At 35.7% G+C, this 18,610-nt stretch overlaps 1 protein-coding gene across 1 annotated transcript in view; it reads right to left on the reverse strand.

Moving 5' to 3' along the window:
* Positions 1–18,610, reverse strand: part of LOC117789283 (frizzled) — a 109,290-nt gene that overhangs the window by 59,160 nt on the left and 31,520 nt on the right. Inside the window, exons 2-4 of the mRNA XM_034628405.1 lie at positions 14,153–14,272; positions 6,382–6,576; positions 5,997–6,222 (exon numbers count right to left, since the gene is read on the reverse strand). Coding sequence (XP_034484296.1) covers positions 5,997–6,222; positions 6,382–6,576; positions 14,153–14,272 — 541 coding nt within the window. The remainder of the gene's footprint in view (positions 1–5,996; positions 6,223–6,381; positions 6,577–14,152; positions 14,273–18,610) is intronic.

Consider the following 18,610-nt stretch of genomic DNA (forward strand, 5'->3'; position numbering starts at 1 on the left):
TTATCCTTCCATCTCATCATTCATAGTCTCAAAGATTCTGCTTTCTGCTTTTGTTTTGTTGACTTACATATTTTTGTGCCAGTTTTCTTAAATACATTTTGTAGTGTTGACTCGCAATGTAAATTAAAAATAATTGTTAACGCAAAAGAATAATTCAGAAAGAAAAGAAAATAATAATAAGTTCTAAGCTAATAAAACAAGTTGACGGCCAAGCTTATTTAATTTTTTAGTATTAGTGCCAGTTTTCTTAAATATTTTTTATAGTGTTGACTCGCAATATAAATTAAAAATAATTGTTAACGCAAAAGAAAACGTTCAGAAAGAAAAGAATATAATAATAAGTTCTAAGCTAATAAAACAAGTTGACGGCCAAGCTTATTTAATTTTTCAGTATTTCACTTTAATATTGGTAGAGATCTAGCAAATAATAAGAAATGCGTATCTTATAGAGTAAATACTTTATTTATGACAGAAATTAAAACAACTATAATAATGTGATTTTATATCAACTTGCTTGCGTCTTACGGCTTCAATATTCTACATTGGAAATTCTATAATTAAAAACAAAACCAATGTAAAAATATCTCAAAGTATCTAATAATTAAATTAAATTAAACAGCTTCGAACTAAATTTAAATACTAGAACATATGGCCAGCTGACAATTACTTATTCACATGGTATGCTTTGGTATTTGGAATTGAACAATATAAATATCAGCTGGCAATTGGTGCAATTACGCCTACGATTTACACCGGGCCTATTTTAGATGCTAGACACACCCGCACATACACATACGCACAACCAATCAGATTACTGCCCAGGCATTTAGCATACATTAAATATTTGCCTTTTGCATTTGGCAAATCCCTGTCTATAGAGACGGAACACATTTATACAGGTGATTCATAGGCATCTTTTGTAGCTGCCCAAAATAGGGAAATCCATCAAATGAGCTGCCAACGCGTCGCGCAGTCAATACAAATTGATGCAAACCCCTCATACTACCCTCTCTCTGTCGCTTACATTTATTTACTTAGCGAAAAGTGCCTGTAAGAGTTGGAGACATCAGAAGGGAAGTAGGGAAGGGTGGTGGAAAAGGGGGGTAGACTATTCCTATCTGTGAGCATTATTCAATGTTTGCTGCGAACGTGCGCAAATTACAAATTCAATGCACGTAGCCAACGGCGGCGAGACTTCAGGCGAAGCTGGCTGTTGGGAGTTAGAGGAGCTGCTGGCTTGAAGCTGGTAGCTGGTTCTGGCCATGTTTACGGAACGGAACGTCGCTGCCATCATCGTCGCCTCAGAGCGGCTTGGCAACAGCAACAGCAACAGCTCTCAACCAGCTGACGACACATTAAAATAATGTATTTTTAAATTTAACATTAATTGTCGTTGAATGGTTTCTGAATGGGCTCTCTTTCACTCTCTCTCTCTCTCTGCCTTTCTGTCTCTGTCTTTTACCGTTGTGTGCCACCATTTTGGTTGCCCCCACCCCCCAGGCCTCTTTTCGAAGCAACCTCTTAAGGAGTGTCTCCTTTTCTCTGTGCTCAGTGCATTAAGTCATCATTTTTACTTGATTTTTCTTTCGTTTTTCATTTTGCCAAAGATTTTCATAAATCGTTTTGGCTCGATGTTAATGTTTTCCATCTTTTATTACAGCCATGCAATTGGGGGAAATATGTTTTTTATGGCTTTGCCATTTTGCATGCATTAGCGAATGTCTGTCGAAGGTTGGGACGCCTGTTTAAGTGGAAAAATTTGTGTTTGCATAGCACTCGAAAAATTGCAATAAGCTTATTTTAAGATAAGTCCTAAGTGCGTGCGAGTCTTCCAAATGTAAAATTTTCTAATAATTGATATTTGTAAATATTTGAGTTATAATCAATCCCACAAAAAAAACCTCTAAACGAGGTAAAAGTCTAGTGACGAAAGCAATTTCTAGACCCAAAATTTCTGATATCCAATTTTGTGACGAACAAAATTCAGTTTAATCTAAAATTTTAAATAAAAATATAAATTAATATAAAAACGAAAATTGGCATTGTGCACTGTGAGTAAAAGGGTGATCTTCTTTGTACATAAAATAACTTTTGCGCAGTGCCGAATGCCAATTTTCGTTTTTTTATATTAATTTATATTTTATTTAAAATTTTAGATTAAACTGAATTTTGTTCGTCACAAAATTGATATCAGAAATTTTGGTCTAGAAATTGCTTTCGTCACTAGACTTTTACCTCGTTTAGAGGTTTTTTTGTGGATATCAGAAATTTTGCAATTGCTTTTGCTTTTGACATTGTAACTTTATCATTAATGCAGGCAAATAGTAAAATATAAAAATTTAGTTGTTGAACGTATTTCATATTTAAAAAATTTTTTTTCTTTAATTATAAAGAAAAACTAGGGGGCCCCGCCCCCTGCTCGCTTTGCTCGCGTTGCTACAGCCGAGCATACTATACTGTCGGAGACCTCGTACTTACTATGAAAAAAAAAGTTTTTCATACTAAGACTTGGATTTCACCCGATCGGTCCTATGACAGCTATATGATATAGTGGTTCCGATTAGAACCAACTTTGTTCAGGATATATAAGTCTTAAATAAATGCATATTCTATTAGTTTGGTTACGATATCTAGTAAAACAAAAAAGTTTTTCATACTAAGACTTAATATTGGACCGATCGGTCCTATGACAGCTATATGATATAGTGGTCCGATTTGAACCAACTTTGGTCAGGATATATAAAACCAAGTTAAATGCATATTGTATTAGTTTGGTTAAGATTTCTCATTAAACAAAAAAGTTTTTCATACTAAAACCTAATTTTGACCCGATCGGTCCTATGACAGCTATATGATATAGTGGTTCGATTTGAACCAACTTTGGTCAGAATATATAAAACCAAGTTAAATGCATATTGTATCATTTTGGTTGAGATATCTCATAAAACCAAAAAATTTTTCGTACTAAAACGTGATTTTCGACCGATGGAAAAATGTATTTATTCACTTAACAGGTTATATATTCCGAACCCCTCAACCAAAATTTATGTTTCATATACCAAAAAACGCGAAATTGTACGTATTACAACATATTAAAATTTAACAAAAATCGTTAGAGCCGTTTTGGCAGAAATCGCCAAAATGTAAGCTAAAAAACTTTATTTCACCTGTAAAATGTTACTTGAATACTTTAGAAAAAAAGTTTAAAGAAACGCCTAAAAGCCCTCAAACACACCTTTCTAATGATATATAGAACATATCTGTAGCTTCTATGGTTTGGAAACTGTTGAGGTTTCAATTTTATGGATTTAGCGTTTTCCCGCTAAACTAGCGGAAATTGAAAAAGTCGTAGAACAAACATTTCTAGATTTTAAAAGGAATCAATCCTCATCATTACATTTAAGCTTCTTTAGCGCTTTGATGCAAACAGACAAACAGACAAACAAACTGACTTTTCATTTCATTTTGAGAAGTCCACTAAAATTTTCAAATTTATTTATCTTTTGAACCAGTTATCGGATTTGGGTGATTAAGGTATCAATCGACGCGTATTTTAAGTAGAATTTTTAAAAATAATAAATTTTACCAAAAAAGCCCCAACGGCCCCATAAGCTGCAATTATCAAAATTTTTCCTCCCACTTACACCCCGTATCTCATGACCCAGGTTGGTTAGAAAAGTTTTAGTACGCCATTTTGTAAGTTAGAACTAAACCTGTCGATCGGTATAAAACTCGATCTGATCGGACAGTCGGCGCAAATTTTCCAACTTAGCTGTATATATAGTTAGTCGCCTTTCGCACCCTTCGTGCTGCTTTCGTCACTAACGCGAACTGCCGTCCGCAGTGATCTTTGAAATTATCTTTAAACTTAATATTACAGAAGATAAACGTAAGTTGGAAATTTAATATTGGATTTCAATCGGTTCTCTAGCACTTGTCCATTTTCTACTTATCTACTTGTGAATTATGCTTAATGTTATTTTAAATTGGAAATTGAATCGATTTGAGTCTAAGAGCAATATACAATTTTTTTAAGTCAGTTATATGATTTTATTTTAATTTCTTTATGTGCTTGTATCATTTCCTAACTATCAATAAATCTAATCAATTAAATTACCTGAATTAAAAGCATGCGTTACACATCAATCGAATATTGGATAGAAAATAAAAAAAAAACATGTACTCCATTTATCACAACCCAACTATATCTAATTGTTATCTTCTGTGGATGACTAATTGACTGTTGCACATCTACAGTAGCTGGATTTTGTTGGCAATTAAAGTGAACTATATATCTTTCTTACGTGTAGGTTAATTACTCGATAATGCCATTCAAGCATTGATTGCTATTATCCGGTGTTAAGTCCCCGCCAAAGCTCTCACTTTACATTCGGCATTTACAATGTGAGGGAGGGGTGCAGCTAATGTGCAGCTCTATATACATATAGTCGTAAGTGGCCATTGAGAAGCCATCGCAGAGTGTTCTACTCATTCATTGGATTTGCCTAACAAGCCATAATCGTGTGGTGCTGTATTTAATTACAGTGCCTGCCTTCAAATTCCAATTGGAAATTGCTGCGGGTCGAGGCGGGTGTGGAAATTGGAGTCTTGAACAGAGGACAATCAGCAGTAGCTAGGAAATTCTAATGCGCCATAATGCCAAACACAATTGAGTCATTAAGCCGCAATCTAATTAAGCCCAAAAATGTGAACGGCTATCCAGAAAAAACACAACAGCAACTACAGCAACGATAGCAAGAGCTAAGCGAATTCGCTTTGGTAACTGCTCGAGATTTTTGTTCTTGTTTCTTGTTCTTTGACCCGAAATTGGAGCTCATGAGTACAAACAAAAAAAAAGAAAGAGAAAAAATAAATAAAGGAGAAGAATTATCCAACGGTCTAAATCTACGTTGGTTTTTTTACGGCATTTTAACGTGACCATTTTAGCAACCATTTTGTTTTACATTTCTTGGCTAAGATTTATTTCGTGTCTGCTTTCGACCACGTAGGTCATTAAATTGCTTAGAAATCGCGGACATCAACTCTACGGAACTGCTAAGGCCGCCCTGCCAGACACAACCCGGCCCGTTTTTAAATGAACCACAAAATGACTGGGAAACGGGCGGCACGCACCGTCTGTCTTAACATGTACAATGGGCCAAGCTCAACAAAATGTGACTAAAAATCCGAAAGGGGTGACTTGAGAAAATTACTAGCAAAAAAACCCCAAATTTTGTGATACTATTGAAAACATTTCATATTTGAATACAAATATCATATTTTAATACAAATATTATAATAATTATAGTATTTCGCATTTATATTTTAAAATATTTTATCTTTCTAAATCAAATGGTTATATATATATTAATTATTTATATATATTTATTTGATTCATAACTAAAGTATGAAGAATTGCTATTAAAAACATATAGAGCTTCGACAGTGAAAAAAAAAAATTTTATAAAATAACTTTAAGCTAGATGCCCTAAGATTATTTTGTTTCAAAACAAGTTGTAAAAAAATAATAAAAAAAAAATCAGTTTAGGATGTTAATTTATTTCTAAAATAATATATCATATTTCTACCTAATAATGTTCTTATTTGAGTGAGAAATTCGCAATGTTGCCCCTTGTTTGTTTGTTGCTTTAGTTCTTGGGGTTTGTTATGTCTGCGCAGCATCGAAATAGATACAGTTAATGCCATAAAATGATGTCTAATGACGGTTTCGCCTTACATGACGAAAACTGACGGCTGCTGTGGCTCAGAAGTGGGGCTTAAACTGAGGTTTTGGCAGAGGTTCGGTTGGGTTAGTTTGTGTATCTATTAAGTGCTGGTAATTTATAATGACTTCCAAGTGGGGTCCATCAAGTTAAAGGTCAGTGGAGTGAGGAGTGAGGAGGAGGAGTTTCACTCTTCCTGTTTCTATCTTTGTTTTTCATATTTTGGTATTATTATTATTTTGTATTAATAATTGGGTATTTGGGGGTACTCACCTTCAACTTTAGCCAGAGCCAGCACGGAAATGGTTTGAAGAGCGGGCACCGCCCAGGCAACCAAATGGAATAAATGAGATTTATTTTCAATTGCCTCGTGGCCCCATTTAAGTCCGGCAGCAAGGAACCAGGCAAAAGCCAAACATGACCACCACGCAAAGGCGGCCATGCAACAGAAATATAATGCCATGAATAATACGGTGCAGGCCGTGGTCTGCCGATGACCCTGTAAGAGGATGCAGATGAGCATGACGATGAGAACGAGTGAGAAAAGAGTGTGCAGGCAAAGGAAGTTGGTAAATAAAAAATGAAATTCGTTTCACCTGCCTTTGCCTGCCTGCTTGGGAATAAAAATGGCTATGGCAATGGGGAGCTTGCGACTTACCTGTGTTATGGTGGACATCATCTGCAGACGTCCCAGCTTCACTGGCGGCGGAAATGGTTCCCGGCACGACACCGAATCGCCCGCACCAAGTCCGGCCACATAGGCACAGCCAACGACCAGATAGCAAACGGCCAGAAAGACAATTGCACGCTCCGGATAGCGAAAACGCGATGAGTCTATCAGAAAGGTGAGCACCTGCCGAGAGAAAAGGACCATATACGATTATTACAAAAGAGCCCACAAATTAAACATATTAAATATGCATTTTAATTTAATTAACTCTGTAATTATAAGGAGATGCCGCTCCACAGATTTATGTTTATTCCAAGTGAATCAAGTTGAGAGGCTTAAAAATACATTAGTCGGGGAATGGAAGGATATCTTGTTTTGGTTTTGGTTTCAGGTTTCTCTTTGGTCATTAGGCACTACACATTAGCTGATTGTTGTGCAATTTATTTGATCTGAGCTCATTTGTAGAGTGTTCCTTAATGAGAGTATAAGACCCTACTCCCATGGGTTATCCTGTGGCATTATATATTTAATAATGCTATTAGGCTCAATTCCCCATTCAGCTGCACACACAAATTGCTTGACAATTCTTTAGGCTTTAAGGACAATTTCAATTAAATGACAGACTTACCATCCTACCAGCCCATTGATGAGCCACAAAGACCACCCAAACAATCCGACAAAACCAATTCAACACATAAACTCAAAGCTAAAACTGCAATTTCCCCAACTTTAGCTCGAAATGAAAGCCAATCTAAAACCCTGCCTGCTGATTACGCACCATTTAAATAAATTCATTACAATTTGGACTAAGCCCCGACTAAATCTTAAGTCCTTTGTCTTTTGTCCTCCACAGCCATTTAACTTGATCATTACAAAACTATCAGAGACACTGAGAGGGGATCAGAGAGTGTGAGAGAGAAAGAGAGAGAGATGTGGTCTCGCCAGTTGTTTTCCATTGCATAATGTGCTGCTATTATTATTATTACGACCAAGAAACATTTGAATAATTCATAGATGTAACACACAACGCAATCGTCACAAGACGCAAGCATTCATTTGTAAAGATTTTTGAGCTTATAGGGTATAAAGTGGTATAAAATAAATCTTTGATAGCCGAAAGCTAAGCTTTATGCTAAAATTTATCATCTACGTCAATAGCAATATAAATAAACACTGACATTTATACTTTTAAATAGTTAAAAATTAAATATAAATTTAAGAAATGCATTCATTATTTTTAAATGTGTATATACTTATCTATGTTATGTGAATAATGTCTCATCCCTAAAATATTAAATTATAGACACTTAATTATTCTTGTCTATTTCCACATTTATTTCTTTAGTTTATTTTACCCAGTTTTTACAGGGTGTCTCTTCTGTGCATCTCTCTGACTGTTAAATATTAAATTATAGTTCTCGTATGTCTACATTTAATGCCCGCCTACGCTTTCACGTTTGCTTCATTTACATGCGAAATTTATGCCACAGATTTTGGGTGTGTGTAACACACATTTGTTGACATACAGAGACAAATGCAAAGACTAAAAGAAGTGAGGGGAAAAAGAAATAGAATTGAATGGAATTGAATTGTTTATTTATGCCAAGCAATTCGGCAAAGGATTGCCAGACAGATCTCGCAAAAGGTAAAGGGTTACGATAGCTCCAAGAGCTCGACGTCTATTTTAGATGCTCTCCCCGACAATTCATGTTTAACTCTCAGCTGTTTTTCCCTCCCCTCAACACACAAACATAAACACACAGTGCTGGCAATTTGTTATGCCACGCATGCTGCTCTTTTCATATATTTTGAAGGGGGCGTTTGGGGGTGTGGTCGCTTGGTAGGTGTGACTGCTGAAATTGTAGCTACAAATGAAGTGAAGACTAAGTAAAGCAGTCGGAAGCAGACATCACAGAGATGACTCTTCCCAGCTCCGACTCCAGTTGGGACAAAAATTATGCGTTCCTCGAACTTTAGTTGGTCTCTTTGCTGTCAGCTCATCGTCATGATGGGCGTGGGCAGCGCTTTGATAAACATGGGGCGTACTTAGTCAGTTTCCGGTTTATATATAGGTAGGTATAGAACCTACACGTGATATACCAAGCGGGAAGGGTATCACGAAGACAATAAGTTAAGAAACTGAAGTATTTCAGGTGTGGCGAAAGAATATTGCTGGTTGGAGTTTTCGTGGGAAGTTTACTTCTTTAAATCTTGATATTTCTGTAACAGCACGAGCTCAAATTTTACTTACATAGTTATTTTGTCAATCATCTTCTTTATAAAAACTTAGGATTCGCATCTTTAATATTTGTCATTTCTTTATAAAACTGAGATAGATCAATTTTATCCGGTAATGCTCCAAGCAATTTCATCTCATTGCTACAGTTTTAATTCACTTTGATTATAGCTGATATTTTAATTTATAATTTCTCTTTTATACGGTTTATCCACTGTAGCATAGTTTAATTAGAAATTTGATGAAGCATTTTTTTTATTTATTCAATCCATAGTAAATGACCTTTCCAGACTTCTAACCCTAATAACCCAATCAGCGGAGGTTTTCAAAAAATTGACGGTAGCTTATTCACTTTAATCTTAGTTCTTTGACTAGTTTATATCGATCCCTTATCTTCCCAAACTTTTTAATTTCAATCCTGTGTCAAATTAAAGCCGATTTCCCTGCGGAATTTCATTTGACGCGTTGATATCAGCTGCTGCTTTGCCTTGCATTAGTTTACCCTCTTTAACCTAGTTTATTCCGATACCTTATCTTAAGCACCGATTAAAGTGAGCTTTTTAGTTGATTATTTTGCATATGCAACCCTCGGCGAGCAACTCCCAGTAGACCAAACCCAACATTTACCCACACAAATTTAAGCCACACCTCTCCCTCTCTAATGGTCAAGTTTAATGTTTAATTTCAATTTTAACGCCGCTGTGGCTCATAAATTTCTAAAACTAGTCATTAAAATCAGCCAAAAACTAAGTCCCCTACTCCCCCTCTCTTTGTGGGTTGTCTTTCTGCTTTGTTGTCAGTTATGAGTTTTGCATAAATTAAATTAAAATTTTTTATATTTTTTGTAGATTTTCATTTAAAATTCAAACTAAATGACAACGTCATTTGCATACAACAAAACGAAGACAACAACTACAATTCTTGAAAGTGGGAGTTTTTTTTTAGTAGAAGGCGTGGCTGGAGGCTGTAACATCGTCTAAGTTAGCGCCTATGATTAGCATAAGACTCAGGTCTTTTTTTTGTGAATTTGTTGAAAGAATAATTGCGACATAAATTGTGGTAAATGTTTAGCGGTTTCGCTTCGTTTGACTGCTTGATTCCAGTTTATTTTGTTATCATTTTAAATATTTTTGAATTTATAGGATGGAAATATTTCGGATATTTTATCGGTTATTTAAATGATTACAATTTTGTTCGTGCTGTCGTTGAAATGTGCATAGTTAATAAGAAGTTAATGAGCTTTCATAATTATTATAATTTTCAGCCAAATGTCAAATATGTCAAGTTGTTTGTACCAAAATGCTAGGCGGGTATTACAAATAGTTGAAAACAAATGTAACATTTTCAAATGGGAATAATGTAGAGAATATTATAAGAAGTTTTAGCTATTCGTTTGTCAAAGTAAAGATAAAAGATTCAAGTTAATTGTGTCACATAGTAAACTATTTGTTAGGGTGTTCTTTCGTTTTGTTGTTGATGTTTGTGCAACTATCGTTGTTGGCCCTGTTGCAGTTACTTTTGTCATCATGACACGGCATATTTGCTCACATCCTGATGATAGTCTGTCTGTCTGTCTGTCTGTCTGTTTGTCGTGTATGTCAACATGCGCCTCACTGAGTTTCTGTTTCAGGTTTTGTAATTAAGAAAAGTCATCAAAGTCAACAACGTGCTGACTGACTGTCACCTGCCCCACCAACCCACTCGCTTATTTGCTGTCAACATTATCAGAGACTCCTTCCCCTTTTTCCCAGTATGTCACACTATTCTACTAGGCTGCTTTCCAGGCAGCAACCCATTGAGAGCCCATTACAGCCCTAGTCATTTCCTTTTCGCTTTCATTCTAAAACAAATGTCATGTCAGATGTCTCTCATCCCATTCTCATCACAATCACATTCTCATTCTCATCTAATGCGTTTAATGAAAAAGGTGTTGATTGTTGACAGTTGTCTCTCATACTCGCTGTCTCAGTCGCATTCGCATTCGCAGTCTCCAGGCGATAACTTGAGCTCAGATTCCACGACATTTCAACCTGACGGTATTCCAAAAGTCAACGGCAAAGTTTACAGCCAGAGAAGATTGTATATTTGTTTGTTCTTAGTTTGACTTGTCTTGCTAAATTGAAATAAATGCACCTTTGTTTATTATTTAGTTGATACTTTTCGTAACTCTTACCTGTAACTTTACAATTTGAAAGTTCTTCCAACTTTCTCATGTCCACATGGAATCTAAACCCTCGAGAGTTTTCTTTAATCTTCTAACATACACAAATCAAGAAAGATACAAAAAGATAATTTTAAGCCTATCCATTTAAAGCTCAATCAATCATATCTCTCTTTATATAAAACAAATATACACTCAAATAAATGAGAATTGGGTCATTGGAAAACATTTCATAATTAAGTAAATAAAAAAATATAGAAATTTTAGTTTTTATTAAAGCTAGTCAATATTTGTTGAAACGCTTTTCACTGCAATTTTCTAATGCACTCGACTGACATTTTTTCTCAAATGTTTTTTCATAGATGTTTTATTCTCGTCATTGTCATTGCAATGCTGGTTGTGCTCTTTGTGCGTGTGATCTGTGAGTGTCTGTGTATGAAAAGCAGCTTATTAAAAACATCTGACTGATAACATTCACATACGAGCATAACAAAAGCGCATAAAAACGGTTTTATTTGTATGCTATGTGAACTACAAATAAAAAGGATAATAGCCAAGTACTCGCGCAACGTTTATGCCATGAAATAAAAGATTCTGTTTTATTGAAATATCAAAACACTATAGTTTTGATAAATTAAAACGTGTTATTATTTTTATTTATTTTTACATATATATTTTACATTCGTATGTAATTGAATCAACCTTATAACAGAAGAGCAAAACCCAAGTAAACTAACTTCCTTATCTATAAAGTGAATCTGTGATGTTAAATTCAATTTCAATTTTGGCGTAGTTCTTCTTAGTTAATTTAACTCTTATGAACTTATATATTTTTATTGTAATCCAAGCTCTTCTGGTTAATTATTATAGGGCTTCAAATAACATGTGAATTTCATGATAAAAGTTACATTGCATTTTAACAATGAAGCAAAAAAATAAATAAAGAGCATACAAAACAATTCCATCAGCTTGAATGCTTAGATTGGAAATGAATATGTCAGGGGGTGGAAAGGAAGAAGAAGCGTATGATAGAGGGTAACTCACTGCATCAACAGCAATAACAATAATAACAACAAATCTGAATAACTTGTGAAGGAGAAAATGAAAGCAAAAGCAAAAACAGCAGAAGAATGCTTGCAAAATGCAAAATGAACACTCAGAAACATAATAATAATCATAAAAAAATAAGTAGAGAATGCTTGAAATGACTTGAGTGTAAATAGGGGGTCAAAGGGGGAAACGAAATATTAATTTGCGCACATTTTTTGCACTGATATACGCGATGCCACGCCTACATGCAGACACTGTATCTGCCTCTGACAATGGGGCGACAAATTACATGCAAGACCAAGTTTATCACAAGTGAAAACAAGTACGAAGTGGTGAGAAGTTAATGGCTCGACTAAGAGATACCCTGTAGCTAATAGAACTCAGATATATTAAAGCATCTCTGACTGTTTCAGCTTAAACATTGCCTTTGTATACATTTTATGGCCACAGGGTATTAAAGAACTTGGAAAATAGAGAAAAGCGGCAAGAGAACTATGCAAAACATGTCGCACTGAAAGTGACAATGTTCTCTTCTTCATTTTTTCCCTCATTCCGCATGTACATATGTGATGGATGTAGCTCAGCTTTATGACGTACAACTCAGACCCCAGACCCAAAAAAAAAACAGCCCAACAGCCTAAAACACGCTAAGATCAACGGCAGGCAAATTGTGTTGTTGGCCAAAAAATATTTGATAGATGTGTGTGTTCGTTGGGCCATCCTGATGATTGCACCAGTGCTCTGCAAATTACGATGTGAATAGACAAGACTGCCTGAGATACAATTTAAATACCCTATACGGAATTTTTTTTCTTAAAAAATTGACAGTTCGATTGTAAAGACCAATATAAAACATGCAAAGCATTTTCAAAACAGAATGTCTTAATTTTATCATTTTAAAGATTTCATTTTAAAATTAAAAATAACTAAGCTAATCAATTAAAATCTATTATATATAAACACTGGAAATTTTACACAAAAGTAGTCTAATTATGTACTTTTTAAAAACTTAACTGTTCTTTAAAGTAAAAAAAGTATTAATCTATGATCTCAAAGAGTATTTTGCTGAAATATTTCAGGCACTTTTTAGATGTATCAGCTATTCTCGGCAGTCTCTCATGATGACAACAGCTAGGGTATAACCATTTTCTTTGACTAAATTGTTTTTTTATTCAAATTTATTTTGGCTTTAGATTTAGTTCTTTATTTGATGCATGCAGCATGATGGATATGTTAAGGTCTACTCTATGTTAAAACAGTATACGAATAAGATAGAAGCAAAAGGTAACAATTTTTTGGGCTTTATTCGGGTTGAGGTTTCAATAAAAAATGCGAGATAAAGGAAATAAATTTGCATATGTGCAAGTTGAGGGTATTTGGAATAAATAAATGGTTATTTACCCGTGAATGATGAATAATGTGTGGGGTATTTCATAAAACTTTGTGCAATTTGTGTAGTTAATGGATTTATGGTGAAACAATAAATGATAAATAGTCAACTTTTCAATATAAGCTCAAGATATTTGTCCGCAGGCATTTTGCATTTAATTTATCTATGCAAAAGTCGAGATATATCCAATATTTCAACTTGGCTTTGTTCTTCGCAAGGTTTTCAATGCCGCCAACTTGCAATCATCTTTTATATATTTATGCATGCCAAAAGGCAAACTACACAAGCAGCACAAACTGAATGGGCAGCTGGCAAGGACAGCAATCCTTGCAAAACCTGACTCAAACACAAACACAAACAACGCCGCAGGGCGACAGTCGGAGACGTTGTAGGTGTTGTTGATGTGAAACAGAAGTTATTGAAGTGAAGAGAGAGCCGCAAATGTTTTGCCAAGTTTATTGAAAAATATGCGCTGACAGGTAATATGTCAATGCGTGGGATTCGACAAAGTGGCAGCATCATAATAGACTCACTGCAGGAGCAGAAGCTGAAGCAGAAGCAACAGCAGCAGGATATGTGCTTCTCTAAGGATACGAGTATGCAAACGCTGGCATAAGGTTGTTTGCTCTCTCCCTCGAGCCATGTTTTTAAGCCAAAAGAAAATATGGCAGCACTCAGTATAAAAGCAGGATGAAAGCCTTGGCATAAGCTTAAGGAGAGCAAGACGGATAAATATGTGAGGAGAGATAGAGATGTGAAGTCGTGTTGAGTGTGAAGACTGCAGTTCTGTCTTTTCATGATTTATTGCCATCAAATTGAAAATTGAGTGGCTGACATTGTGGCACAGACAGCAGAGCGCATTAATATTAAATAAATTTATAAAAATACAAAAAATAGCACTGGAAAATGCTTTTCTACTTACCGTAAAGAGACAACTGGCCACACAGACAGCCGCCCAGGAGCCGACCCAATAGCGCAACACGGTTCGTTCCCGTTCCGGAAAGAACATGGCATGACACGGAGCACCACAATCATGTAGATCCTGTAAAGAGCAAGCAGAAGATGTTGATGAAAATTCCATTGAGTGCAAGTCAGAGATGATAATCAAAGTAATGGGTGAAAATGAAACGGAAATTAATATGCTGTAGTGCGTAATTAATTAGACTTTCAATCAAGGATGCCAGGAATGAGAGAAATGCTATTTTTAGAACCATAGCGAAAGAGTGAGAGAAATAGAGAAAGGTGATCCCATAGAGTGGTCATTTTTTTTTTATTAATTAATTACATATTTAAAGCCGCTTGACAGTTATTATATTATTGGCATTATTATGGTATCTCATTTAATAGTATCTAATTAAAAATGTAATGAAAAACATGTTGGATATTAGTTTATACAACTATATACATATTTCATTTATTGTTTAATTCGATTCATTGACTTCTATTCTGCCACATTATCTTGCAGCTGTGCCACATTCTCCGAGTTGGACATCAAAAATCTGTGTCCGGCACCAATCGCAGCTCCATTATTTGTGCTCCACTTCATTCCAATTTAAATTTGCATTTTCCTCTTCAGCTTTTTTTTTTTCGTTGTTCCGCCGCAAACTGCAGGCAATTTAAAGGCGCTCCCCATATTATTTTACCACAAACACTGAAAATTTTTTTTAAAATACCCTGTTAGCATTGAAAATGGGCATGGTAGACTTGTGCGCTTCTTAAAGATCTTTACCAGTGTCTTAAACTTCGGAGCTGAAGACATTATAGATTTGCAAATTTGATTAAGAAAGCTTTAAGCAATTTACGTAGATATTTTATTAAATTTTTTAGAATTTATAAATATTTTTTTTATTTTTATTTATTTATCCGAAAGTACATGGAAATTTATTATTTAGACAAGTCACAAGATTATATTTTCCATAACCTAAAAAATAATTATATCATAGCATTGTTTACAGGGTATCTTCATGTCGAGCTCTATCGAATCAAGTCTTCTTACTGCCCTCTTTGGTATGTTCTTATGTTATTGCATGTGCCGCAAATATGCGTAAATATTGCCAAAGTCCTCGCTCCCTTTTTTTCTCCCCTCTCATTCTTACTCTCTTTCTCCCCACTCTTTCCCTCGCTGGCTGACTGACTGACTGCTTGCTTATCATTAACATCATTATATGAAATTTGTTGCCGCCGTTGTTGAAAATGTTGTTGTTTTCTTTTATTTCGGCTCGCAAGTCGCGCCAGATAAAACGCGTTAAAGGCGACGACGTCGACAGCTCCTCTTCCCTGTTGGCTCTGCCAGGGAGAAGGCCCCTCATCCATCTAAAGAAGAAAAAAAAATCGCAATTTGCGCCGCTAACCTAACGATGATTGCTCCAAGTGAATAAGGACAGTCGGGATCAGGATCAACAAGGGCAGCGGGAAGCGGGAAGCGCATTTTAAATTTTTAATGGGAATTTCAAATAATGCGCAGGCCGAGCCCGTACAAATTTGGGGTTGCTCTTTGACAGGGCTACTACGCCCATAGCTCGCTTCGTTTTAAAACTGCTTAGTTTCAGTCAGACAGGGGCTGCTCGACTTGTGTTGCCCCTTCTGCTGCCGCCGTCTCTGTGCAGCCTTAAGCTGCATGTGAAATGAGTTCAAAGTCAGTTCGAGACGTGGCAAGTTGAATGGAGTCGACAAGAGTTCAGTTTGTTGCAGAAAGATAGAGAGAGAGAGAGAGAGAGAGAGAGAGGGAGAGAGGGAGAGAGAGGGAGAGAGATGCGTGAGGCAAACATTTGCAGATGTGTCGAGAGATCTGCATCAGATGCAGATACATTTCCTAAATTTCGTATTCACAGTTGCCCAGTCAAGAATTTTTGCGTTGTTTTCTGTTTGTTTTGCCTTTCACTCTGTCCATGTGTGCGTGCCTAAGTGAGTGTGTGTGTGTGTGTGTGCGAGTGTGTGTGTCTATCTAAAATTCAAATCTCTTGTGGTTTACACACTGCCTCCAGGCATTCAGAATGCAATTTGTGGGGTTGTTTTAAACGAGAGGTAGAGTTCAAGGTTATGGCTACGACAGGGTTGCCACCATCATTCAAAAATAATCTAAATTGTATTCGTAATATCATTAAATGGCATTCATGCTAGGGTTGCTTTAACTTTAAATCTATTTTCAAGTTTGCTTTTCGAAATCTTTAATGAACTCCGAAAAGGCAAATACAGACACCTCTTCTATGGCCAATTATAGCACTAGAGGCAGGCTTAAAGCTTGAGCGGCTGTAGGGAGGGGGCAGCACAACTTTGTGCGGCTGCAACAGTTAGAACAAAAGCCCAAAAGACAACGTTGCCCAGAGGAGTTACAACATCAACAAGAACAACAACAACTTGAACAACTGACCACAACAATAGGCCCTGAAACTTGCACATTGCATTGTTAGGCCTCTGTCTGGGTCTGGGTCCAGTTCCAGCTCCATCTCCTCCCCAGCCCCTCATCTCCGCACCCCATCACTCTTGTCTCTAGTCCGACTGTAGCCCATTGTTTTCGATTTTTATGAGGCATGTATAAATAATTGCGCCCAAAGGCCGCCGACATAAGTTTTCATGCCGGCCGCGTGGACGAACAGCAACAACTACAACTACAACTACAACGACAACGACAACTTAAAACGCCAAGCGACTAAACTGGGACCCACTTCCCGATTGCCACGCCCATTCCCTTGCGCCCTGGCGTCGGCCAGGCCAACAACAACAGACAAAGTATTTCATTTTTGCTGCTGGCAACAAATAAAATAACAAAATGGCTGCAATGTCTGAGCAGCATTTAAGGAGTTTTTAATTTATTATAAATAAATTGTATGCCGAGGCAGAAGGATGGCAAGGGAAATGCAGGGATTCAGGTAAAGAGCTGACTTCTACTTGGAATATTGGGGGGCGTGTTGATGATGGGGCAGACTGCAAATTATTATAAGTAAAGTCTGAAAATCAGCGTTGGGGTTGGAGTGCACAGTGCTCTGCAGTGTACAAAAATGGATCAAAAAAGGAAAAAAGGCAAAAAGATAACCTTAATTAATATTTTTGAGAGAATATTATGAGAGAAGTCAAAGCTGGTTAAATGCATTATCGAAAATCAATTTTAGCATAGTAGTTTCTATACAGAGAAGAAAGATCCGGGACTCCGTGTTAAAATTAATCCAATGTGGTGTCAGAAGTACGATAATCCCGGATTCTCTAAAGCAAAGTACAAAATACTTAAATCAGGGTTCAGAATAAAATAAAATTTAAAATAGAATAAATTTTTTTTTCAGTTAGATCAAATAATTTAGAATTCATTGACTTTTAATACTCTGTGTCCATCGAAAATGGACAAAAAAACCTTTGTACATAATGTAATTATTTTTATAATCCTTCCATTTTATCTACGTATTATCTTAGTTAAACAATAATATCCTGAATACATACTTAAATTTAAATATGATTTTATTTTCTATGTATATATTGATTTTCTAATGCTAAATATTCAAAGGCATAAATTTTCAGCTATTTATATTTTACTAGAACTTTTCTCCAATCATTCCCTTATAATTTTTATTTACAGGCGAGATAACAAATATAAAATTACAGTTTCACACATCATTGCGAATAAACAATTACAATATAACGTGAAAAAATTTAAAATTAAATGCGTCTATCAATCTAAAAAAAAGTTAACATTTAATTAGTTTTCTCAATTGATAATACCACAAAAAAATCGAATTAAAAATAATAATAGATTTTCTCTCTTCCGTCTATCTATCTGTCAATTAAAAAAAAGTGTATAAATAAACTTTTTGGTTTAACCTTTAATATTTCTCTCACTGGAAACATTTGAGACGTGCGACAGTTAGCCAAAAAGTGTTGACAGTTTTAATAGCTGCACGAACATTATGCGTGGCAGTATATATATAATATCTTTAGCTCATTTTCAAACAATATGAACATCAAATTTCACTTTTAGAAACGAAGAAGAAGAATCAGAAGTAGAAAATAAACAGAAGCGAAATAAAGAAGCAAAATAAAGTTATTATGAAAGTTTTGGGACCACTGTAAGTCCAAAAACTTCTTAAGCGCAGAGTTTGAGCTGCAGATTCGTCATCCGAACAGAGTCAAAAGCATAGACAACCCTCGACAGTGTTAATGATAGCTTCAACTGTGTGTGTGTGTGTGTGTGTGTGTGTGTATGGGTGTATACTTTTGGGGGTGTTGCTGACGTTGTTAAAGTCAAAATATACAGAGAGATGCAAAAAGATAGATAGAGAGACAGAAGGACAGACAAAAGCATCGGAAGGACCCATGTTTTTGGCCATGTGGTATTCGATTGTCCCGAGGGTGGATTTTCAGCAGGCAGGATAAATTCCAGGGACGGAAGACA

The sequence above is a fragment of the Drosophila innubila genome (genome assembly GCF_004354385.1).
Source record: "Drosophila innubila isolate TH190305 chromosome 3L unlocalized genomic scaffold, UK_Dinn_1.0 0_D_3L, whole genome shotgun sequence".
In the NCBI taxonomy this organism is placed as follows: Eukaryota; Metazoa; Arthropoda; class Insecta; order Diptera; family Drosophilidae; genus Drosophila; species Drosophila innubila.